The sequence below is a fragment of the Colius striatus genome, chromosome 17, assembly GCF_028858725.1.
Source record: "Colius striatus isolate bColStr4 chromosome 17, bColStr4.1.hap1, whole genome shotgun sequence".
In the NCBI taxonomy this organism is placed as follows: Eukaryota; Metazoa; Chordata; class Aves; order Coliiformes; family Coliidae; genus Colius; species Colius striatus.
This window is the reverse complement of record NC_084775.1, coordinates 2331176-2355521: the sequence shown is the minus strand read 5'-3', so window position 1 is coordinate 2355521 and position 24346 is coordinate 2331176. Positions and strand designations below refer to the sequence as shown.

General features: G+C 56.0%; 4 protein-coding genes across 4 annotated transcripts; 2 read left to right on the top strand and 2 right to left on the bottom strand.

Annotated features, from left to right (window-relative positions):
* Positions 1-5020: 5020 nt before the first annotated feature.
* On the bottom strand, positions 5021-6346 carry LOC133627119 (scale keratin-like). Its single transcript, XM_062010318.1, is given in 3 exon segments — positions 5021-5652; positions 5654-5686; positions 6248-6346. Coding segments are annotated over 3 exon segments (504 nt in total). The 3' UTR covers positions 5021-5280.
* Positions 6347-11704: 5358 nt separating this feature from the next.
* On the top strand, positions 11705-12070 carry LOC133627118 (scale keratin-like). The gene has a single exon (XM_062010317.1). It carries the CDS (start codon positions 11705-11707, stop codon positions 12068-12070), a length of 366 nt encoding a protein of 121 aa, XP_061866301.1.
* A 5130-nt stretch (positions 12071-17200) lies between these two features.
* LOC133627066 (scale keratin-like) lies at positions 17201-17796 on the bottom strand. The gene has a single exon (XM_062010156.1). It carries the CDS (start codon positions 17760-17762, stop codon positions 17397-17399), a length of 366 nt encoding a protein of 121 aa, XP_061866140.1. The 5' UTR covers positions 17763-17796; the 3' UTR covers positions 17201-17396.
* Positions 17797-21397: 3601 nt separating this feature from the next.
* LOC133627117 (scale keratin-like) lies at positions 21398-21763 on the top strand. Its single transcript, XM_062010315.1, has one exon. The coding sequence runs from the start codon at positions 21398-21400 to the stop codon at positions 21761-21763; it is 366 nt and encodes a 121-aa protein (XP_061866299.1).
* The last annotated feature ends 2583 nt before the right edge of the window (positions 21764-24346 follow it).

Genomic DNA, 24346 nt, shown 5'->3' with positions numbered 1-24346 from the left:
GAATCGGCCGCTCTCTATAGAGAGGATCCTGGTAAAGTGGGAAGAATAATGGGACTGGGAATAAAAACTCAAAGTCCTGATTGGGATGAAATATGGCTGATTCTGGATACTCTTATGGATTCCAGTGAAAAAGAAATGGTTAGGAGAAGTGCTGGAATGCTGGCAGAAGAAGATGTCCGTACTCGGACAGTAGATAGAGCCACAGACCAGACTTTCCCTACGGGGGACCCCCTCCACTCCCAAAGGGACGATCATAGGCAGAGACTGAAGAGGTACCAAGAGTGGCTTTTCTATGGGGTCCAAAATGCCATGCCTAAAACTCTAAACTGGTCTACATTGTATGATACCAGGCAGGAAAGGAAAGAGTCCCCAAGAGCATTTTTGGAAAGACTGAAGGAAGCGGTTCGTAAATACACGGATTTGCAGCCTGAAGCTGAGCAAACCAAAGCGCAATTAGCCTTGATATCGTTGTTACCATCGCAGGAGGATGTCAGAAAGAAACTCCAAAAACTGGGAGGAACAGATCCAGGAAATTTGGACAAATTAGTGGCAGGAGCCTGGAAAGTCTATAACAAGCGAGATCAAAGGAATGAGGAAAGCAAACGAAGACAATTCCTTGCAGTGGAGAACAGGGCTCCTGGATTTTCAAAGCAAAGACAAGGGTGGGGACAAAGCCCTATGAGAGGAGGGATAAGAGGAAGAGGACAAATTGGCAGAATCTCCCTTGGAACTAATCAATGTGCCTTTTGCAGGGAACAGGGACACTGGAAAAACGAATGCCCTAAACTAGCTGGTCAACAAGCTACAGCTAAATCGATGGTCTTGGGAGAATATATGGAGTGATGGGGACCACGGGCGAACCCAGCCGTGCCTCTGGTTACAACTAAGATGGGATAACAAGAGGTCACATTTTTGGTGGGTACAGGCGCAACATTTCGATATTAAACGGCCAAAAGGGAAAAGGTACAACTGACATGGACACGACTACCCCAAGGACTTAAAAAGAGCCGGAAAATCTTGAGGGATGAGTCAGCAAAGAAGCTACAAATGTGGAAGAAGGAAGAAACAGTGACCCCAGAACCAAAAGCCCTAATCCTACAGCATGTGGATGACATTTGAAGAGCCACCGAAGCAAATCAGCCTGTGCTCAGGTAACTGCTGAACTTTGAAACTCTTTTGGGTCTCAATGAACATGAAGTGTCCAAGAAGAAAGCTCAGAGAGCAGCCAAACTGTAATAGTTTTGGGCTTTGAAATGTCAAAAGGGGGAAGAAAGCTGGGAACCAAGCAAAATGAAAGCATCTGTGCCACTCCTGAACCATGAACTGTGCAAAGACTTCAGGGCATTCCTGAAAATAGCTGAGTGGTGTCACCTTTGAATCGCGAACGATGGCCTGATAGGCTGTCCTAGTTTAGCAAGGAGCAGCTTTTGGCTTGGTAACAGGGGGAGCGGGTTGCAGTGAAGACCCTCCCCCGGCTCCTAGGTTCAGACCCACCTCCGGCCCGGCTGGGCCAATCTGGCGCCTCTGCGATCACTATTTAGGGGACGGGAATTTGAAATGCGAGGCAGGAGGTGGATAGTGATACAAGATGGAGGCCACCACGTGGACCCTTCAGCCAGAGAAGGAGGAAGGAACGAGAAGCAGTAGACCGAAGACCCTTCTGCAAGCCGTGGCGAGAATGCAAGCTGTGCCCCTGAAACCTATGGAGATTCGTGGCAAGACTGAGATCCACCAACAGCTCCGTGTGGGTGAGCCCGGACGGGCGGGGGACTGTGTGGGGAGACGGCCATGGCCCAGGCCGTGCTGGAGAGCCTGCACGCTGCAGAGCAGCCCCACACGAGAGGCAGAGAGGAGCTGCAGCCTTTGGAATAAGTGGGCATCGGAGCAGCCCGTGCAAGTCTGCCATGCTTGTGAGTTACCCCACGGACTTGCAGGGAGGACTGGTGTGGAGTTCACCCGTCCTGAGGAGGGACAAACGGCAGAAGCTATCGGGAACAGACTAACTGAACCCCCCACTGCCTGCCCCCCCGAACCGTTCGGGGGGGGCAAGATCAGGGCTCTGAACCCGGGAAGAGGGGAGGGGTGGCAAGAAGGTGTTCTTAAAAAGGCTGGTTGGACTCTTCATTGATGTATTACTCTGGGTTGTTTCATTTTGATTATGTTTTGGTTGATTTTGCATTAAATTATTTCTCTGTTTTCTTCCCCAAACGGAGTAGCCTGGTCTGCTTTGTCCTGAACCTTAAGCGGCAATTAAGCCCTCCCTGCCCTCGAGCAATCCTCAGCCTCTTCGGTACTCGAGGCTAATCGTGGCCTTTGTTCCCTGATGGGCCTAAACCACGACGTAGGCAAACTGCTATATAAAGCCGAAAAATCGACTCCTTTTGTATGGGGTCGCCCTTTTGAAAGCCTAAGTGTCATAAATTAGGACCACAATGAGTCATAATGCAATTATAATTTTATGAATTATAGCAAGTAGAATATGAGCAAAGACAGCGCTGGACGGCAGGGGAGTCTGCGCTCCGCCAACTGCCGTACTGATTAGTTTAAACAGTCCCTTTTTATACATTTTACATCCGTGGCCGGAAAGTAGGAGAACTGCTCTGCGCATGCTTCAGTTACTGTGAGGGATCTTTTTTCTGTCTTTCGGTGCTTGCTGAGTAAGAAGTTTTCCTTCTTTGTTTTATAATTGATCCCTCACTTAGATAGAGTTGTTTTTCTTATCTTCGCCAGTCCCTTAGAACATCTTGTAGTCATCCTTGAGCAGTATCTCTCCTGTTTACACAAATGGTGTCTGGTATGTGAAGGCAATTGCAGTTATCTTATCTTACATGAGCGATGTCCTGCAGCTGTTCGCATAAGCACATTCCTTTCTTTTGTCGCTTAACCTTTACATTGAGCTTAACATAAATTTTAATAAACAATACCCTAATTCATAGTTTCTTACACTAAGGAAGCTCTAATGTCAACAATAGCTTTAGAATTACCTGATCTAACGAAAGACTTTTCAGCAGCAGGACCCCGCAGCGTCTGTGCCGTGTTCCTGCGAGCCGGGGCCCGGGGAGCCGCCTCCGGGGGCTCTCCCCACCCCACATCCCCCGTTCACGCAGCCTTGCCCTCCCCGTGTCGGCAGGCTGCGGGACCGAGTGTTCCAGCTCTGAGCTCTGTGCTGCCGCAGCCTCTGGAACGCCGGGCTGCCGGCGCGGCTGCTCCCGGCGCTGCCGGCGCTGTCCTCACGCTGCCCTGGGCTGCGGGAGGCGGCCGCCCGGGGGCTGCTCCCTCCCGAGGGCTCCTTAAGCAGCGCGGAGCATCGTTCCCGCGGGCTGCGGCTGCGGCTGGGGCTGGGGCTGGGGGAGTGTCCTCCACAGGACCCTCAGGCTGGAGGCGAGTCCCTTGCCCGAGCCCGCCTTCCGCCCGCTGCTGCAGAGCGACAAGCCGTCAGTCGTGAGCCGGCGCCGGGCTGAGCCGCGCTCGTCCTTCTGGCCCTGGGCTCGGCCGAGCGCCCCACGGGACGGCCCGGGCGGAGAGTCCCCTTCCCCGGCTGCGGGCTGCTCTCGCTCGTCCTCGCCTTCGAGCGCCTCTCGGACCTCGAAAGCGGCTGCGTGGCGGAGGTGGGCAGGGGAGGGGGCGAGGGGCTCAGCCCCCCGGCGATCAGCCTGACCGCGTGGCGAGAATGCAGCTGTAGCCCTGCAAGCCGTGCGGGGCCACGGCAGGACTGAGAGCCACCAGCAGCTCCGTGTGAGTGCACCCGGACGGGCGAGACACTGTGTGAGGAGGGGCCATGGCACAGGCCGTGCTGGAGCCTGCGGACCCAGAGCAGCCCCACACGAGAGGCAGAGAGGAGCTGCAGCCTTTGGGATAAACGCACGTCGGAGCAGCCCGTGCAGAGCTGTGTGTGTGTGAGGGACCCCACGGACGTGCAGGGACGACGGGTGCGGAGCCCACCTGCCCTGAGGGGGGACAAACGGCAGAAGCCATCAGGAACAGACCGACTGAAACCCCCACTCCCTTCCCCCTTGGCCGTTCAGGGAAGGAGGAGGTAAAAAGCCCGGCATCAGGGCTCTGAGCCCAGAAAGAAGGGAGAAGGTGTTCTTAAAGGGCTGGTCGGACTCTTCATCGTTGTACCACTCTGTGTTGTTTTATTTTGGGGTTTTATGGTTATACTTTAGTTGGTGTTGCATTAAATTATCTTCTGTTTTCTTCCCCAAGCCGAGTAGCCTGCTCTGTTTTGTCCTGGACCTTAAGCGGCAATTAAGCTCTCCCTGCCCTTTAGCAATCTTCAGGACTTTAGTCCTCGAGGCCAATCGCGGTCTTTTGTTCCTTGCTGGACCTAAACCACGACAGCCAAGTGAATAGATTAATATCTTTTCCTTTGCTTAAGGAGGCATTTAACCAATCACTATGATATCGAGACATTTTACAGTAGTTAGGAAGCAACCAAGGGAAAGGGCAAATTCAACGATGGACATTCCATGCGTGCTTTGGATGGCAAGTGTAGCTCTTACTGTTTGACACGAATCAGAACCTTGACAAGTGGACCTAAGGCCGCAGCACAATTGGAGGAGATATGGTCCGTGTCCCCCAGCGCTGCAAAACAAAGAAGTGCCTGCTTCTCGGCATCCCCGTGGAGAGAAGTTGTTTGGCGACTGCGGCCCCGTCAGCGGCCGCTGCTGGAGGAGCCCGGGCCGCAGCACGGCAGCATCATCGTGCCGGGAAGGCGGGCGCTGCTGAGCCTCAAGCCGAGGCGTGAGGGAGGGGGGCCCTGGGCCCCGTGGGCCCCCCAGCGCTTGTCCCCGAGCGCTGCAGCTGAGCCGTGGGGCGGCAGCACCGTGGGGCACAGGCTGACGTGCAGGTTCCCGCAGAAGAAGCGCATCCCTCCCGCCAGCCCGGCCCTCAGCCGGCTCCGGGAGCTGCCGCCGCAGGAGCCCTCCCCACAGTGATTTTTCCAGGCAAAAAGATCCTCTCATTCCATCATTCTCAAAGACAAGGCACAGAGAGGCAAGAGTTGGCTGCAGTTGGCTTTATTGCAGTACACGAAAAGATCCAGTGCAGAAAGACAGGGAAGGCAGAGACATTCCCTTTGTCCCCACAGCTCTCAGGAGAGGGGTTCCCTCAGGCTTCTGCCCCGTGGCAGCCGTTGCAGAGCCAGGCTAGTGCCCGGTGGGATGCTGGTGGAGGGGCAGAGCGGGGCAGGAGGAGAGGAGTGGCCATGGGGAGAGGGGCAGGTTAGGAGGAGGGAGAGCAGGCGAGAGGCCGAGGTGTGTGAGGGTCCTTGGGCTGGGTCTAGCAGGGCCCGCAGGTGTCCCAGAGCTTCTTGCTGTAGCGGGGCACGGCGCAAGGGCTGCAGGCGGGAGCAGCGTAGGCTCTGCCAAAGGTGCAGAGGCCCCCCGAGCCCAGCGTGGCCCCGGCGCCGTAGAGGCCCCCCAGCCCCAGGGAGTCCCCAAAGGCGGGTGCTCCGGAGGAGCCCACCACGGCTTGCTGCGGGAAGGAGCTGAGGATGGGGCCGGGGAAGGTGACGACGACGGGGGGCGGCTGGATGAAGGCCGTGGAGTCGGGGCACTGCCGGGCGCACAGCTCGTTGCAGCTCTCAGCGATGGGCTGGGGCACGGCCACGCTGGCCTTTGGTGGGCACAGCTCGGAGCAAGACATCTTGGCACGGGCTGGCACGGGCTCTGCAAGAGGGCAGAGGCTGAGAGAGAGCAGCACAGGAGAGCCAGAGGGGCCCGGGCTGGAAATGGGCAGCAGCACGAGAAGCGCTCGCAGCCTTACCCTGTTCCTAGAGGAGAAGGCACCAGAGCAGGGCTTGGCAGAGCCTGGCACAGGCAGAGCTCTTATAGCAGCCTCAGCATTACTCAGCCTGGCCTGGGCCAATCTGCAGAGCCGGCACTCCCTCCCTCCTGCCAGGCAGGACAGCCCAGGGCTGTTTGTCTCCTGCCCCTCCCTGAGGCAGCATCCCCTGGCCACACCAGCTTCTCCCCCTGCCCAGCCTGTGCTGCTGCTGTCTCAGCTAAAGGGCAGCAGCAGCTCTAGGCTGGGGGCAGCGCCCAGGAGCTGAGGGCCATGCTGTTCCCCATCCTTGCTGAGTGTTTGGGCTGTACCCTGTGTCTGCAGCGCCAGGCTCTGCACGGAGGATGAGCCTACGCCCAGTGCCCAAAGGGCCAACCCAGCCAGGGCTCCTTGAGCTTGTGCCTTCAGACAGAGCTCCAGATACCCAGCACCTTGAAGGCAGCCTCTGCCCAGCACCACATACTGCAGGGAAGGGCACAAGGGACTTTGTGCCCCAGACTTGCAGAGGCTCATGGCCAGGAGGCCAGTGCAGGCTGTCTAGTTGGGCTGGCGAGTGATGCATCCATCGTGCTGAGCAGGTGGGGCCCGAGATCAGCGTCTTCCCCGCCGTAAGCTCAGCCCCGTGTTGATATGAGCCCACGGAATGAGGCAAGAGGAACGTGAGGCAGGGCGCTGGCAGGCAGCCCGTGTCAGGCTGCGTGCGCTCTGAGGCAGCGAGATGCTGAACAGGCAGCGGGGCTCATGTGGGCCAGGAGCTGGCAGCTGGCAGCGCCCCAGCAGGGCCGTTGGCGGGGCCGAGGGAGCGGGTCGGGGCCGGCGAGGAAGCGGCGTCAGCAAAACAGCCGCGTGCTGTCGAGGAATGGTTAAGGGAGAATGGACATGGATCCCAGGGTATAATGTTAGGCCTGATGGGGCAAGGCAATCTAAGTTCTAGTTATATGAATTTAATGCACAATCAAGACCAGAGTCAGAGCCATGGTTAAAGCAGTTGCTGTCACGTAGTCAGTGCAGACAGCAGGCCACTTTCTGCTCCTTCAAGGTCGGGCTGTTTTCAGCCAACGAGCTAACAGCTCAAGCTCGGGCTGTTTTCAGCTAACAGCTAACAGCTCAAGGTGGAAAACAACTACGGGGGAAAACAAGATGGGAAAATGTGAGGGAGCTTGCTTATCGCAGAAACCGCAAGTAGGATGAACACAAGAATGTAACCTATTAGCTGCTGTTGCTGAGCTAGCTTTGAAGCTGCTGTGTATATAAGTTAGAGTCTGCTCTCAATAAAGAGAAGATTTCTGCTATCACTCACATTGAGTAGGACTGATTTCTTCCCACCCAGCTGAGAATCGGACCCTGGGTTGATCGCCGCATGAAGTAGGCTTGGAGCTGGTTGTTCAGGCTTCGAGTCTGGGTGTTTCAGACTTAGAGTCTGGTTTCAGACTTAGAGTCTGGTTTCAGGCTTCGAGCCTGGGTTTTTCAGACTTAGAGTCTGGGTTGCAGACTTCGAGTCTGGTTTTTCAGGCCAAGAGCCTGAAACTTTGCGGCATATGGCGCCCGAACAGGGACATCAGTGGGTGTTACCGGGTAAGGAGCCTGTTGCGGGGAGCTGAGACTTGAAAACCCGGAGGCAGAGGCAGTCGTCGGAGGAAGCCTGCCGGACCCCAAGCAGAGGTTGCTGTACCCGGGGGAGTGAGTACAGGTTGCGGTGAGACAAGGATCCGACAACATGGAAAAGGAGGCAGCACTCTCACTTTTACATCGCTTTTTAGAAAAGTGGGGGATGTACTTAAAACTGACCGATTTGTCTGGTCTACTTGTACATAGTAATTGTAAAGGCTTTTGTAAGGACTCTGAGAAATATTTTGATGAGGAGGAGTGGAGAGCATATGGGACTTGTCTTTGGGACTTGGTTATAGACGAAGATAAGACTGCTCGGAAACTGATGAAACAGTGGAGAGAGGTCATTAACTGTTTGAAAAAGTATAAGTTGGAAAAGGATTTGGCCGCTGCTGTAACTCAGCAGCTTGATGTGCCCGAGACTGTAGCCGAGCCAACAGCTGGACTGTTTGGTATCAGGACTAATTATGTCTCACCTCCCTTTTCTGGTGAGTGGCGAGAAATTGGAAACGTTCTCTGGGAAGCCACTATTAGTGGTGATAAGGACAGTAGCAGTAAAATCAGCAAAGATCTAGGTCTCGTTTGGAGAGACGTGCTGAATACTTTAAAAGAAATGCAAGCAGAACAGCGTGTGGCCATGGCTGCAGCCCAGGCGTTGACCCTTGTGCCGAGGCTGAAGGAGACAGACAAGGGAATGGACAGGTTCCTGCAGGAAGTATTAAAGAAACTGGAGCGACAAGGGACCATCGAGACACGGCCTGTCGTCACTGAAAGCCAGCTCGGTGCCGCCCGGCGCTGAGCGGGGCGTGCTGAGAAAAAAAAAAGAAAAGAAGAAAAAAAAAAGAGTTCTTCTCTACACAAGAGTTTTTACAAAGTCAGAGAGGCGAAAGGGCTTCGGAGCAGAGCCCCCGCGGGAGAGCTGCTTCCCATTCGAGCCCAACCCGCCGAGTTACCCCTGGGGCGACTCGCAGGGCAATGCCGAGCGGGCGGAGTCGGGCGGGGATTCGGCGCAGGATGATCAGAGGAGTGGGGGAGCGCGACCCCGTGTTAGACTGGACACCATCGGGCACGAGAGGGGAGACAAGGAAAACACAGGAGAGACCAATACCGACTGCGCCGCCGGCGCCGGCACGGAGTGAGCCAGACCCCCCCCGCCCCTTCCATCCGCAGCCGCCGCCGCGCAGCCGCTTCCCGCGCCCGGTCGGTGTCTCCGGAGCCCCCCACAGACATCGCACCGACACCGACGGCCCCGGCCCTCACGGACCGCTGGGCTCGTCCTTTCCATCCTCAGTCCCTTGCCTCAACGAGTGTAAAAACTGTTGGTCGTGATGTTATGCATTTTGCTGTAAATGTGATGATGAATACTGGTTTTCTTACAGGGGAAACTTTCTGAGGTGTTTTAGGTGTCAGGAACAGAACATTTTGGCATTGAGAAGCTAAAAGGTGGTTTGTGTTTTAGACTCATTGGTGAAGGATTTTTTTTTTATCAGGAGTAAAAAAAAAAAGGGATTTTGTCATACTGTTGATGCTTCAAATGATTGTGGTAAATGGTTTTAGGCAATTTCAACAAACCAAGCAAAACATGTGGGTTACACTGGCCAAAGCAATCAATCAGTCTACAATATGTTTATCAATGGCCACTCCAGATAATCCTTTTTCTACCTATTTGGTGGGAGTTCCATCAGATGTGGCACAATGGCCTGTACCAAATGCATTAAAAACAAACCCCTTAGTTAAGGGTAATGGCAAAGTTGACAGCTGGGATTTGATCATTTCATGGTTGCCAATAATGACAACAGAGCCACAGGAGTTAGAATTATTGGGATCTATAAAGATGGATTTTTGTGTTATGTTTAATTTTACCAGCAATACCAAAACATTTGGGACAGAATGTGGATCCCATCCTGGGCGTGTATAAGAACGCAACATCTCGGTGCAATTACACTTCACCAAAAAGACCCAGGTCTAGTCTTGTGCCTATGCAGTTACCAAAGGGAATTTTTCTGATCTATGGGGACCAGGCATAGCCTGGAATACCCTCGAGATTACAAAGGGGACCATGCAGTTTGGGACAACTGACGATCTTGATGCCTAATCACACAATGATTTAGAAACATCATTGTCCAAAACAATTTGTGCATGCATTTACTGGCGAATGTGATGACCATGTTACCTTTGGTCTCCCTCAGCAATAATAGCAACTAGTATATTTGCTCCAGGTGTAAGAGTATCTGCTTTATTAACTCAGCTATGCAAATTAGGATGCTGGCTTAGCAAACAAAGTAACCAAACCTCAATGACATTAGAAGGCTTGATTAGTGATGTAAGTAGTATTAGACATGCACTTGTGTATCACTGTATGCATGATATCCTCATTGCTCAGGAGGAGGCATTTACTGTAGATCAAGAGAGAGATCTAGAAACCATGTTATTTAGGGAAACTAACTTTGTTTGTTCCTCGACAGCAGGACTGGTTAAAAATTACCAAGTTACAGAAAACAAGAGACACCCACAACTTAAAAGGAGATTGTGATGGTAAAGTACAATTGTGGTCCATGACGGCGAGTGTATTTGCTTCAGCATTTGTACCTGGGTTGGCTGCAGCCCAGGCCTTACGGCAGTTAGAAAAGCTAGTGTGTTGGTCGGAGCAGCAAGCTAATGTTACTACTGATGTTATTGAAAAATTGTTAGCAGACCAAAAAAGCCTTACACATGCCTGATTGCAAGATCGTGCAGCTATTGATTTTTTGCTATTGGCACAAGGGCACGGATGCCAAGACTTTGAAGGCATGTGTTCTTTTAATCTTTCTGATCATAGTGAATCTATTCACAAAGCTTTGACATATTTAAAGGCTCACGCTAAGAATATTATGATGGGTTATAACCCTTTTGATAATTGGCTTCAAACAGCTTTTGGGGGTTGTCACCTTGGTTGACTATGTTAATCAAAGAAGGGTTAAGATGGATTTTGGTTATTTTGCTTTTGCTTGTAATGTTTAGAATAGTATATAGTTGTGTTATGAAGGCAGTGCATAAATTGACTGACTCAGTCTTGATTGTGCAAAAACAAAACGGGGGATTTGTCGAGGAATGGTTAAGAAAGAATGGACATGGATCCCAGGGTATAATGTTAGGCCTGATGGGGCAAGGCAATCTGAGTTCTAGTTATATGAATTTAATGCACAATCAAGACCACAGTCAGAACCATGGTTAAAGCAGTTGCTGTCACGTAGTCAGTGCAGACAGCAGGCCGCTTTCTGCTCCTTCAAGGTCGGGCTGTTTTCAGCCAACGAGCTAACAGCTCAAGCTCGGGCTGTTTTCAGCTAACAGCTAACAGCTCAAGGTGGAAAACAACTACGGGGGAAAACAAGATGGGAAAATGTGAGGGAGCTTGCTTATGGCAGAAACCACAAGTAGGATGAACACAAGAATGTAATCTATTAGCTGCTGTTGCTGAGCTGGCTTTGAAGCTGCTGTGTATATAAGTTAGAGTCTGCTCTCAATAAAGAGAAGATTTCTGATATCACATTGAGTAGGACTGATTTCTACCCACCCAGCTGAGAATCGGACCCTGGGTTGATCGCCGCATGAAGTAGGCTTGGAGCTGGTTGTTCAGGCTTCGAGCCTGGGTGTTTCAGACTTAGAGTCTGGTTTCAGGCTTCGAGCCTGGTTTCAGGCTTTGAGCCTGGGTTTTTCAGGCTTAGGGTCTGGGTTGCAGACTTCGAGCCTGGTTTTAGAGGCCAAGAGCCGAAAAATTCGCGGCAGCGTGCCACGCAGGGAGGAGGAAGGGGCTCGGCCGCTACCAGCCGCGTGCCCCAGCGTGGCAGCTCCTCCCCGCGCTCGCCCAGCCGCCAGAAAAGGGCTGCCCTGGGCCAGCACTGGCATCCGCCGCTGGGCCTCAGCTCCTGGGCGCTGCCCCCAGCCTAGAGCTGCTGCTGCCCTTTAGCTGAGACAGCAGCAACACAGGCTGGGCAGGGGGATGTGCTGGTGTGGCCAGGGGATGCTGCCACAGGGAGGGGCGGGAGACAAACAGCCCTGGACTGTCCTGCCTGGCAGGAGGGAGGGAGTGCCGGCTCTGCAGATTGGCCCAGGCCAGGCTGAGCAATGCTGGGGCTGCTATAAGAGCTCTGCCTGTGCCAGGCTCTGCCAAGCCCTGCTCTGGTGCCTTCTCGTCTAGGAACAGGGTAAGGCTGCGAGCGCTTCTCCTGCTGCTGCTCATTTCCAGCCCGGGCCCCTCTGCCTCAGGGGCTCTCCTGTGCTGCTCTCTCTCAGTCTCTGTCCTCTTGCAGAGCCCGTGCCAGCCCGTGCCAAGATGTCTTGCTCCGAGCTGTGCCCACCAAAGGCCAGCGTGGCCGTGCCCCAGCCCATCGCTGAGAGCTGCAACGAGCTGTGCGCCCGGCAGTGCCCCGACTCCACGGCCTTCATCCAGCCGCCCCCCGTCGTCGTCACCTTCCCCGGCCCCATCCTCAGCTCCTTCCCGCAGCAAGCCGTGGTGGGCTCCTCCGGAGCACCCGCCTTTGGGGGCTCCCTGGTGCTGGGGGGCCTCTACGGCGCCGGGGCCACGCTGGGCTCGGGGGGCCTCTGCACCTTTGGCAGAGCCTACACTGCTCCCGCCTGCAGCCCTTGTGCCGTGCCCCGCTACAGCAAGAAGCTCTGGGACACCTGCGGGCCCTGCTAGACCCAGCCCAAGGACCCTCACACACCTCGGCCTCTCCCCTGCTCTCCCTCCTCCTCTCCTGCCCCTCTCCCCATGGCCACTCCTCTCCTCCTGCCCCGCTCTGCCCCTCCACCAGCATCCCACCGGGCACTGGCCTGGCTCTGCAACGGCTGCCACGGGGCAGAAGCCTGAGGGAAGCCCTCTCCTGAGAGCTGTGGGGACAAAGGGAATGTCTCTGCCTTCCCTGTCTTTCTGCACTGGATCTTTTCGTGTACTGCAATAAAGCCAACTGCAGCCAACTCTTGCCTCTCTGTGCCTTGTCTTTGAGAATGATGGAATGAGAGGATCTTTTTGCCTGGAAAAAGCTCTTGAAGATGCTCCAGGCCAACCACTGTCCTCACACTGCACAGCCACCAGTGCACCAGCTCCCTCAGCACCTCAGCTGCATGGCTTTGCAATATCTCCAGGGCTGGGACTCTCTCACCTCCCTGGGCAGCCTGCGACAGTGTCCAACAACCCTCTCGGGGAAAAATGTCTTCCTCAGCTCCAGTCTAAACCCTGCCTTTCTGCAACATGAGGCAGTTTCCTCCTTTGCTCTCACTTGTGACTTTGGAGAAGAGACCGACCTGCAGCTGTCCACAACCTCCTTTCAGGTAGCTCTAGAGACTGATGATGTCTCTCCTGTGCCTCCTCTCTAGGCCGAACACCTCCAGCTGAGCAGCTGGTGTGCTGAGCCCAGACTCAAGAAGCCAGGGCGCAGCTGAGAGAGATTCAGTGATCGCTGAGCAGACGCGCCCCAAAACTCCCCCTTTCGCCCGGCAGCCCCGGCTCAGCCTCCCAGCCCGCGCCTCCCCCGCCGTCCCAGCTGCATCCCGTCTGTGTAGATGCACTTGCTTCTGCCCGTGTCCGTGCTGCAGCCTCTCCCCGCTGCCCATCGCCGTGAACGGAGGCGCAGCCCCTCCTGCAAACAGCCGCCTTCCCTTCCCCGCAGCCTGGCCGGCGGGGCGCAGGGGGGCAGCGAGGCCGCCCCAGCCCCGGGCTCTGCTCCCCGCCCGCCGCCGGGGACAATCGCTGAGCCGAGCGGCAGCCGGGGAGCTGGGGCGCGTTCCGCCTGCGCTGCCCCCATCGCTTCTGCTCGGCCCAGGCCGGCGCCGGGCTGCCCGACATCTGCATGGCAGAGCCCAGAGCCGAGCCCGAGCGGCTGCCGTTCCACGCCGCACAAGCGCCTCGATTTGCCGCCGGCCCGCGGCAAACGGCTCGCGTTCGGGTTGGGTTTGTGCAGAGAGGGGGGACGCGGCAGCTCTCCGGGAGGCTGCTCCTCGGGAAGGAATGGGGGGGTCGGGGCAGGGGCCGGGAGGCTCCACGTCGGGCCGCTGCCCCTGCTCGTGGCGCTGGGCTGTGGGGAGGGCTCCTGCGGCGGCAGCTCCCGGAGCCGGCTGAGGGCCGGGCTGGCGGGAGGGATGCGCTTCTTCTGCGGGAACCTGCGCGTCAGGCTGTGCCCCACGGCGCTGCCGCCCCACGGCTCAGCTGCAGCGCTCGGGGACAAGCGCTGGGGGGCCCACGGGGCCCAGGGCCCCCCTCCCTCACGCCTCGGCTTGAGGCTCAGCAGCGCCCGCCTTCCCGGCACGATGATGCTGCCGTGCTGCGGCCCGGGCTCCTCCAGCAGCGGCCGCTGACGGGGCCGCAATCGCCAAACAACTTCTCTCCACGGGGATGCCGAGAAGCAGGCACTTCTTTCTTTTGCAGCGCTGGGGGACACAGACGATATCTCCTCCAATTGTGCTGCGGCCTTAGGTCCACTTGTCAAGGTTCTGATTCGTGTCAAACAGTAAGAGCTACACTTGCCATCCAAAGCACGCGTGGAATGTCCGTCGTTGAATTTGCCCTTTCCCCTGGTTGCTTCCTAACTACTGTAAAATATCTCCATATCATAGTGATGGGTTAAATGCCTCCTTAGGCTAAGGAAAAGATATTAATCTGTTCACTTGGCTGTCGTGGTTTAGGTCCAGCAAGGAACAAAAGACCGCGATTGGCCTCAAGGACTAACGTCCTGAAGATTGCTAAAGGGCAGGGAGAGCTTAATTGCCGCTTAAGGTCCAGGACAAAACAGAGCAGGCTACTCGGCTTGGGGAAGAAAACAGAAGATAATTTAATGCAATACCAACTGAAGTATAACCATAAAACCCCAAAATAAAACAACACACAGTGGTACAACGATGAAGAGTCCGACCGGCCCTTTAAGAACACCTTCTCCCTTCTTTCTGGGCTCAGAGCCCTGATGCCGGGCTTTTTACCTCCTCCTTCCCTGAGCGGCCAAGGGGGCAGGGAGTGGGGGTTTCAGTCGGTCTGTTCCTGATGGCTTCTGCCGTTTGCCCCCCTCAGGGCAGGTGGGCTCCGCACCCGTCGTCCCTGCACGTCCGTGGGGTCCCTCACACACACACAGCTCTGCACGGGCTGCTCCGACGTGCGTTTATCCCAAAGGCTGCAGCTCCTCTCTGCCTCTCGTGTGGGGCTGCTCTGGGCCCGCAGGCTCCAGCACGGCCTGTGCCATGGCCCCTCCTCACACGGTGTCTCGCCCGTCCGGGTGCACTCACACGGAGCTGTTGGTGGCTCTCAGTCCTGCCGTGGCCCCGCACGGCTTGCAGGGCTACAGCTGCATTCTCGCCACGCGGTCAGGCTGATCGCCGGGGGGCTGAGCCCCTCGCCCCCTCCCCTGCCCACCTCCGCCACGCAGCCGCTTTCGAGGTCCGAGAGGCGCTCGAAGGCGAGGACGAGCGAGAGCAGCCCGCAGCCGGGGAAGGGGACTCTCCGCCCGGGCCGTCCCGTGGGGCGCTCGGCCGAGCCCAGGGCCAGAAGGACGAGCGCGGCTCAGCCCGGCGCCGGCTCACGACTGACGGCTTGTCGCTCTGCAGCAGCGGGCGGAAGGCGGGCTCGGGCAAGGGACTCGCCTCCAGCCTGAGGGTCCTGTGGAGGACACTCCCCCAGCCCCAGCCCCAGCCGCAGCCCCAGCCCGCGGGAACGATGCTCCGCGCTGCTTAAGGAGCCCTCGGGAGGGAGCAGCCCCCGGGCGGCCGCCTCCCGCAGCCCAGGGCAGCGTGAGGACAGCGCCGGCAGCGCCGGGAGCAGCCGCGCCGGCAGCCCGGCGTTCCAGAGGCTGCGGCAGCACAGAGCTCAGAGCTGGAACACTCGGTCCCGCAGCCTGCCGACACGGGGAGGGCAAGGCTGCGTGAACGGGGGATGTGGGGTGGGGAGAGCCCCCGGAGGCGGCTCCCCGGGCCCCGGCTCGCAGGAACACGGCACAGATGCTTTCATTTTGTTTGGTTCCCAGCTTTCTTTCCCCTTTTGACATTTCAAAGCCCAAAACTATTCCAGTTTGCCTGCTCTCTGAGCTTTCTTCTTGGACACTTCATGTTCATTGAGACCCAAAAGAGTTTCAAAGTTCAGCAGTTACCTGAGCACAGGCTGATTTGCTTCGGTGGCTCTTCAAATGTCATCCACATGCGGCAGGATCAGGGGTTCTGGTTCCGGGGTCACTGTTTCTTCCTTCTTCCACATTTGTAGCTTCTTTGCTGACTGATCCCTCAAGATTTTCCGGCTCTTTTTAAGTCCTTGGGGTAGTCGTGTCCATGTCAGTTGTACCTTTTCCCTTTTGACCGTTTAATACCGAAAATGTTGCGCCTGTACCCACCAAAAATGTGACCTCTTTTTCTCCCATCTTAGTTGTAACCAGAGGCTCGGCTGGGTTCGCCCGTGGTCCCCATCAGTCCATATATTCTCCCAAGATCATCGATTTAGCTGTAGCTTGTTGACCAGCTAGTTTAGGGCATTCGTTTTTCCAATGTCCCTGTTCCCTGCAAAAGGCACATTGATTAGTTCCAAGGGAGATTCTGCCAATTTGTCCTCTTCCTCTTATCTCTTCTCTCATAGGGCTTTGTCCCCGCCCTTGTCTTTGCTTTGAAAATCCAGGAGCCCTGTTCTCCACTGCAAGGAATTGTCTTCGTTTGCTTTCCTCATTCCTTTGATCTCGCTTGTTATAAACTTTCCAAGCTCCTTCCACTAATTTGTCCAAATTTCCTGGATCTGTTCCTCCCAGTTTTTGGAGTTTCTTTCTGATATCCTCCTGCGATGGTAACAACAATATCAAGGCTAATTGCGCTTTGGTTTGCTCAGCTTCAGGCTGCAAATCCGTGTATTTACGAACCGCTTCCTTCAGTCTTTCCAAAAATGCTCTTGGGGACTCTTTCCTTTCCTGCCTGGTATCATACAATGTAGACCAGTTTAGAGTTTTTGGCATGGCATTTTGGACCCCATAGAAAAGCCATTCTGGTACCTCTTCAGTCTCTGCCTATAATCGTCCGTTTGGGGGGGAGGGTCCCCCGTAGGGAAAGTCTGGTCTGTGGCTCCATCTACTGTCCGAGTACGGACATCTTCTTCTGCCCGCATTCCAGCACTTCTCCTAACCGTTTGTTTTTCACTGGAATCCATAAGAGTATCCAGAATCAGCCGTATTTCATCCCAATCAGGATTTTGAGCTCTAATTCTCATTCCCGTTATTCTGGAATGGGAGCTGTGGGGGCAGATGGGGCTGTGTCCAATTCTAGAGCCGTGTTATCACGCTCCTCTTCCTTTTGTTTCGTAGCCAAATGTTTCAACCAGGCTTTGGTAGATGTGCAGGCTGAACAAGTCCCCTGAGCCTCCGCACTCTTTACTTTCCATGGCATTTGCTTACATGCCTGTTCAGCCAATTCCAATTCCTTTTGCCCATCTGGTTTCTCTCCGAGACAAAAGATCTACATATGGGACCTCATCCCGTTTCCTTTCCCTTTACAAAATACCATTAACTGCAAAATGATATTAAAATTCAATGTCCCGTTTAAGGGCCACTTTTCCCCACTCTCCAAATCATACAACAGCCACACGTGATCACAGTATGCTATAAGTTGATCTTTAAGAAAATCGCTCCTAAATGCCTTCCAATCAGCTAACAGACACCCAAGGGGTGAATGGCACCAGACAAAAAGATCCTCTCATTCCATCATTCTCAAAGACAAGGCACAGAGAGGCAAGAGTTGGCTGCAGTTGGCTTTATTGCAGTACACGAAAAGATCCAGTGCAGAAAGACAGGGAAGGCAGAGACATTCCCTTTGTCCCCACAGCTCTCAGGAGAGGGCTTCCCTCAGGCTTCTGCCCCGTGGCAGCCGTTGCAGAGCCAGGCCAGTGCCCGGTGGGATGCTGGTGGAGGGGCAGAGCGGGGCAGGAGGAGAGGAGTGGCCATGGGGAGAGGGGCAGGAGAGGAGGAGGGAGAGCAGGCGAGAGGCCGAGGTGTGTGAGGGTCCTTGGGCTGGGTCTAGCAGGGCCCGCAGGTGTCCCAGAGCTTCTTGCTGTAGCGGGGCACGGCGCAAGGGCTGCAGGCGGGAGCAGCGTAGGCTGTGCCAAAGGTGCAGAGGCCCCCCGAGCCCAGCGTGGCCCCGGCGCCGTAGAGGCCCCCCAGCCCCAGGGAGCCCCCAAAGGCGGGTGCTCCGGAGGAGCCCACCACGGCTTGCTGCGGGAAGGAGCTGAGGATGGGGCCGGGGAAGGTGACGACGACGGGGGGCGGCTGGATGAAGGCCGTGGAGTCGGGGCACTGCCGGGCGCACAGCTCGTTGCAGCTCTCAGCGATGGGCTGGGGCACGGCCACGCTGGCCTTTGGTGGGCACAGCTCGGAGCAAGACATCTTGGCACGGGCTGGCACGGGCTCTGCAAGAGGACAGAGACTGAGAGAGAGCAGCAGAGGGGAGCCCCTGAGGCAGAGGGGCCCGGGCTGGAAATGGGCAGCAGCAGGAGAAGCGCTCGCAGCCTTACCCTGTTCCCAGAGGAGAAGGCACCAGAGCAGGGCTTGGCAGAGCCTGGCACAGGCAGAGCTCTTATAGCAGCCCCAGCATTGCTCAGCCTGGCCTGGGCCAATCTGCAGAGCCGGCACTCCCTCCCTCCTGCCAGGCAGGACAGTCCAGGGCTGTTTGTCTCCTGCCCCTCCCTGAGGCAGCATCCCCTGGCCACACCAGCTTCTCCCCCTGCCCAGCCTGTGCTGCTGCTGTCTCAGCAGTGCCCAGGAGCTGAGGGCCATGCTGTTCCCCATCCTTGCTGAGTGTTTGGGCTGTTAGAAATGTGCCTTTTAGCTAGGGAGAAGCCACTTGCTTATGTATTTTAAAATCCTGGGACTAAGCTTTCTATAGAACAAAATGAGTGGCCGTTCTCCCTCACAAGTTGTTGGGAAAACAAAGCTGTGGACACTCTTCTCCCCCAAGATACCTGCTGTGAACTCTACAAATCTGCAGGTGTGGAAGCTGAAGGAAACCTACCCCTGTCACAAGCCTGTTTCCTCCTGTTCAAATCATGCAGGAAAAATTCCCCTTCTTATGCAGGAAGGAAAGCTGTTAGAGCTTCACCAAGGCAAATAGGTGGTACTCGTGCCCCTCTGTTGCCACCTTTGAGAGATGCTCTGGGACTTTTCCTGTACTGACCCTCACTAGCTATGTGTTCTCTTTGACAGAGGAGTTTGCACTCAAGCCCCGTGCTACTGCATTATCATGGAGTACTGTGCACACGGGCAGCTCTACGAAGTCCTGAGAGCAGGGCGGAAAGTCACCCCGCGGCTGCTCGTGGATTGGTCCACGGGGATTGCAAGTGGGATGAATTATCTGCACCTTCACAAAATCATCCATCGAGACCTCAAGTCACCAAAGTGAGTCTCTAGCTACATACAACCTAGTTGTGGTTGTCCTTTTCTTTTCTGGAGATATAGTTTAAAGGTCAAGTCCAAAGCCCTGTTGCTTTTTTCTGTGTTGGCTCAAATGAGAATGAAACTAATGAAACCTATTGCCAACCCCCTCCTGTGCTGCAGTTTAACAGGACTGGAAATTTTACCAATGTCTTACATGATAAATAGCTGTCAGGAAATATTTTTAATGATTTGATGGTGTCTGGCCCTTTTTGAAAGTGGGATATTCTGTTGCTGTTTTCATTTTCCTTTCTCATTTGTTCTTTTGTTATTCCTCTGGTTTTCTGGAATACATCTTTCTCTGTTGCTTTCTGACTTAGAATTATCTGGCTCCTTATGTTCTTATTCCCTAGAGATGTTTATGTTCTTATTCCCTAGAGGTTTATCACTCCTTTAGCCTCTAACATGACTGTGGCAGTGTGTTAAGATAATACTTTCAGATGGTTTACAGTGCAGTTTAAGGTTCAGCTCTACTAAAATCCCCAGATATAGTTAATCTTCAGTGACTTGTTAATTTGCAATTCTATCAGGGTGGATTTTTTTTGACTTGTAGCAGTTAGAGGCACAAAACACAACCACTCCAAAGAGAGGGAATGCTTTCATTGGTGAAAATGGATGATGTGTTTTCTTGTACTGCAGTTGTGAAGAGCGTGGCCTCATCAACTGTTGCTGTTGATTAAGAAGGGATTTACTCCCAGTTGTTGTGGTACAAGACATTGCAAAATGTTGATTTGTTTGTGGTTTGTTTTGTTTTTTCCTCCCCCTCCAGTGTTTTAGTTACACACACAGATGCAGTAAAAATTTCAGATTTTGGTACATCTAAAGAACTGAGTGATAAAAGTACCAAAATGTCCTTTGCTGGAACTGTGGCTTGGATGGCCCCTGAGGTGATACGCAACGAGCCTGTCTCTGAGAAGGTGGATATCTGGTGAGTAGTTACTGATGTTTGACTGTCTTCACCTTCTGTTTAGCTGCTCGGTTTCCCAGCACTTACGTGTTCAGCACCCTTCTCATTGTAGGCATGGAGATGGTTTGCTATGTGGTGGGTCATTCCTTTCTCCACCTGCTTAGTGCCATGAACTTTGTCACTGAAGCACGGGCTATGGTGGAGAGAGAAATGGGATACCTGTGTAAAGGCTGTGTGCTGAGATTGGAAGGTGCCTAGTAAGACTCAGTGCAGGCTGTCTGTACCTTGCAGAGTCGTAAGGAAGCAAATGCAACAGTTCTTTCCTGTGTCATTATCCAGGTCAGGACCTTCTTCCAGTTCCAGTGCACAGGGGCCCCCTCGGCAGCTTCAGCAGAATGGGTATTTTTCACCAGCTTTCTACTCTCCTCAAGGCCACGTTTGAGCTGTAGGGAGGCCTGTACTCTGCTAGCTTGAAGGATCCAACCACCTTTTGCTTTCTACGTATTGGACTTGGCTGTTACTTGTACAACCACAGGGTTACAGTTGAGTGAATCTAACCCTGGATCAAAGAGGGAGGAAACCAGCACACATTGTAAGAGTTTTTCTGTCCCATGTGAACATTTTTCTGTGCCCAAAGGAACATGAGGAGAGGTTTGAATCTCCATGACACTGAGGAATTCTTGAGAGGGGACTCAGCCTTGGAGCTCCTTTGGGATGCCTCTTAACAGGTTTCAGGATCCTCAAGGGATCTGCATCTCTGTTTCAGCCTTGTTATTTCTGCATATTAAATGTCAGGAGCCAAGAGAAACACCCTTCTCCCTGCTTTTGCAGCTAAGATGAATTTTCCTTCTAGTGGGTTTTTTTTAGCTTCAAATGCTGCCACTTCCCCTAGGCAGCATGTCAGTGCCATGGGTAGTTGAGGGGAGTCAGGCAGCAGCCTGCTGCTTGTCTTCTAGCTAAGACCTGGGTCATGACATTAAGTCAAGATTTCCTGTAGGGAAAGGGAAAAATCTTGTAACCTGCTGTCTGCGCCAGGCTCTGCAGGGAGGATGAGCCTACGCCCAGTACCCAAAGGGCCAACCCAGCCAGGGTGCTGGGCAGCTGGAGCTCTGTCTGAAGGCACAAGCTCAAGCAGCCATGGCTGGGTTGGCCCTTTGGGCACTGGGTGCAGGCTCATCCTCCCTGCACAGCCTGGCTGCAGGCACAGGGCAGAGCTGTCTTCCCAGGCCACAGCCCAAACACTCAGCAAGGATGGGGAACAGCATGGCCCTCAGCTCCTGGGCACTGCCCCCAGCCTAGAGCTGCTGCTGCCCTTTAGCTGAGACAGCAGCAGCACAGGCTGGGCAGGGGGAGAAGCTGGTGTGGCCGGGGGATGCTGCCACAGGGAGGGGCAGGAGACAAACAGCCCTGGACTGTCCTGCCTGGCAGGAGGGAGGGAGTGCCGGCTCTGCAGATTGGCCCAGGCCAGGCTGAGCAATGCTGGGGCTGCTATAAGAGCTCTGCCTGTGCCAGGCTCTGCCAAGCCCTGCTCTGGTGCCTTCTCCTCTGGGAACAGGGTAAGGCTGCGAGCGCTTCTCCTGCTGCTGCCCATTTCCAGCCCGGGCCCCTCTGCCTCAGGGGCTCCCCTCTGCTGCTCTCTCTCAGCCTCTGTCCTCTTGCAGAGCCCGTGCCAGCCCGTGCCAAGATGTCTTGCTCCGAGCTGTGCCCACCAAAGGCCAGCGTGGCCGTGCCCCAGCCCATCGCTGAGAGCTGCAACGAGCTGTGCGCCCGGCAGTGCCCCGACTCCACGGCCTTCATCCAGCCGCCCCCCGTCGTCGTCACCTTCCCCGGCCCCATCCTCAGCTCCTTCCCGCAGCAAGCCGTGGTGGGCTCCTCCGGAGCACCCGCCTTTGGGGACTCCCTGGGGCTGGGGGGCCTCTACGGCGCCGGGGCCACGCTGGGCTCGGGGGGCCTCTGCACCTTTGGCACAGCCTACGCTGCTCCCGCCTGCAGCCCTTGCGCCGTGCCCCGCTACAGCAAGAAGCTCTGGGACACCTGCGGGCCCTGCTAGACCCAGCCCAAGGACCCTCACACACCTCGGCCTCTCGCCTGCTCTCCCTCCTCCTCTCCTGCCCCTCTCCCCATGGCCACTCCTCTCCTCCTGCCCCGCTCTGCCCCTCCACCAGCATCCCACCGGGCACTGGCCTGGCTCTGCAACGGCTGCCACGGGGCAGAAGCCTGAGGGAAGCCATCTCCTGAGAGCTGTGGGGACAAAGGGAATGTCTCTGCCTTCCCTGTCTTTCTGCACTGGATCTTTTCGTGTACTGCAATAAAGCCAACTGCAGCCAACTCTTGCCTCTCTGTGCCTTGTCTTTGAGAATGATGGAATGAGAGGATCTTTTTGCCTGGAAAAATCTCTTCAAGATCCTCCAGGCCAACCACTGTCCTCACACTGCACAGCCACCAGTGCACCAGCTCCCTCAGCACCTCAGCTGCATGGCTTTGCAATATCTCCAGGGCTCGGACTCTCCCACCTCCCTGGGCAGCCTGGGACAGTGTCCAACAACCCTCTCGGGAAAAACGTCTTCCTCAGCTCCAGTCTAAACCCTGCCTTTCTGCAACCTCAGGCAGTTTCCTCCTTTGCTCTCACTTGTGACTTTGGAGAAGAGACCGACCTGCAGCTGTCCACAACCTCCTTTCAGGTAGCTCTAGAGACTGATGATGTCTCTCCTGTGCCTCCTGTCTAGGCCGAACACCTCCAGCTGAGCAGCTGGTGTGCTGAGCCCAGACTCAAGAAGCCAGGGCGCAGCTGAGAGAGATTCAGTGATCGCTGAGCAGACGCGCCCCAAAACTCCCCCTTTCGCCCGGCAGCCCCGGCTCAGCCTCCCAGCCCGCGCCTCCCCCGCCGTCCCAGCTGCATCCCCTCTGTGTAGATGCACTTGCTTCTGCCCCTGTCCGTGCTGCAGCCTCTCCCCGCTGCCCATCGCCGTGAACGGAGGCGCAGCCCCTCCTGCAAACAGCCGCCTTCCCTTCCCCGCAGCCTGGCCGGCGGGACGCAGGGGGGCAGCGAGGCCGCCCCAGCCCCGGGCTCTGCTCCCCGCCCGCCGCCGGGGACAATCGCTGAGCCGAGCGGCAGCCGGGGAGCTGGGGCGCGTTCCGCCTGCGCTGCCCCCATCGCTTCTGCTCGGCCCAGGCCGGCGCCGGGCTGCCCGACATCTGCATGGCAGAGCCCAGAGCCGAGCCCGAGCGGCTGCCGTTCCACGCCGCACAAGCGCCTCGATTTGCCGCCGGCCCGCGGCAAACGGCTCGCGTTCGGGTTGGCTTTGTGCAGAGAGGGGGGACGCGGCAGCTCTCCGGGAGGCTGCTCCTCGGGAAGGGATGGGGGGGTCGGGGCAGGGGCCGGGAGGCTCCACGTCGGGCCGCTGCCCCTGCTCGTGGCGCTGGGCTGTGGGGAGGGCTCCTGCGGCGGCAGCTCCCGGAGCCGGCTGAGGGCCGGGCTGGCGGGAGGGATGCGCTTCTTCTGCGGGAACCTGCGCGTCAGGCTGTGCCCCACGGCGCTGCCGCCCCACGGCTCAGCTGCAGCGCTCGGGGACAAGCGCTGGGGGGCCCACGGGGCCCAGGGCCCCCCTCCCTCACGCCTCGGCTTGAGGCTCAGCAGCGCCCGCCTTCCCGGCACGATGATGCTGCCGTGCTGCGGCCCGGGCTCCTCCAGCAGCGGCCGCTGACGGGGCCGCAATCGCCAAACAACTTCTCTCCACGGGGATGCCGAGAAGCAGGCACTTCTTTGTTTTGCAGCGCTGGGGGACACAGACGATATCTCCTCCAATTGTGCTGCGGCCTTAGGTCCACTTGTCAAGGTTCTGATACGTGTCAAACAGTAAGAGCTACACTTGCCATCCAAAGCACGCATGGAATGTCCATCGTTGAATTTGCCCTTTCCCCTGGTTGCTTCCTAACTACTGTAAAATGTCTCCATATCATAGTGATTGGTTAAATGCCTCCTTAGGCTAAGGAAAAGATATTAATCTGTTCACTTGGCTGTCGTGGTTTAGATCCAGCAAGGAACAAAAGACCGCGATTGGTCTCAAGGGCTAAAGTCCTGAAGATTGCTAAAGGGCAGGGAGAGCTTAATGCAACACCAACTAAAGTATAACCATAAAACCCCAAAATAAAACAACACAGAGTGGTACAACGATGAAGACTCCGACCGGCCCTTTAAGAACATCTTCTCCCTTCTTTCTGGGCTCAGAGCCCTGATCCCGGGCTTTTTACCTCCTCCTTCCCTGAACGGCCAAGGGGGCAGGGAGTGGGGGTTTCAGTCGGTCTATTCCTGATGGCTTCTGCCGTATGTCCCCCCTCAGGGCAGGTGGGCTCCGCACCCGTCGTCCCTGCACGTCCGTGGGGTCCCTCACACACACACAGCTCTGCACGGGCTGCTCCGACGTGCGTTTATCCCAAAGGCTGCAGCTCCTCTCTGCCTCTCGTGTGGGGCTGCTCTGGGCCCGCAGGCTCCAGCACGGCCTGTGCCATGGCCCCTCCTCACACAGCGTCTCGCCCGTCCGGGTGCACTCACGCGGAGCTGCTGGTGGCTCTCAGTCCTGCCGTGGCCCCGCACGGCTTGCAGGGCTACAGCTGCATTCTCGCCACGCGGTCA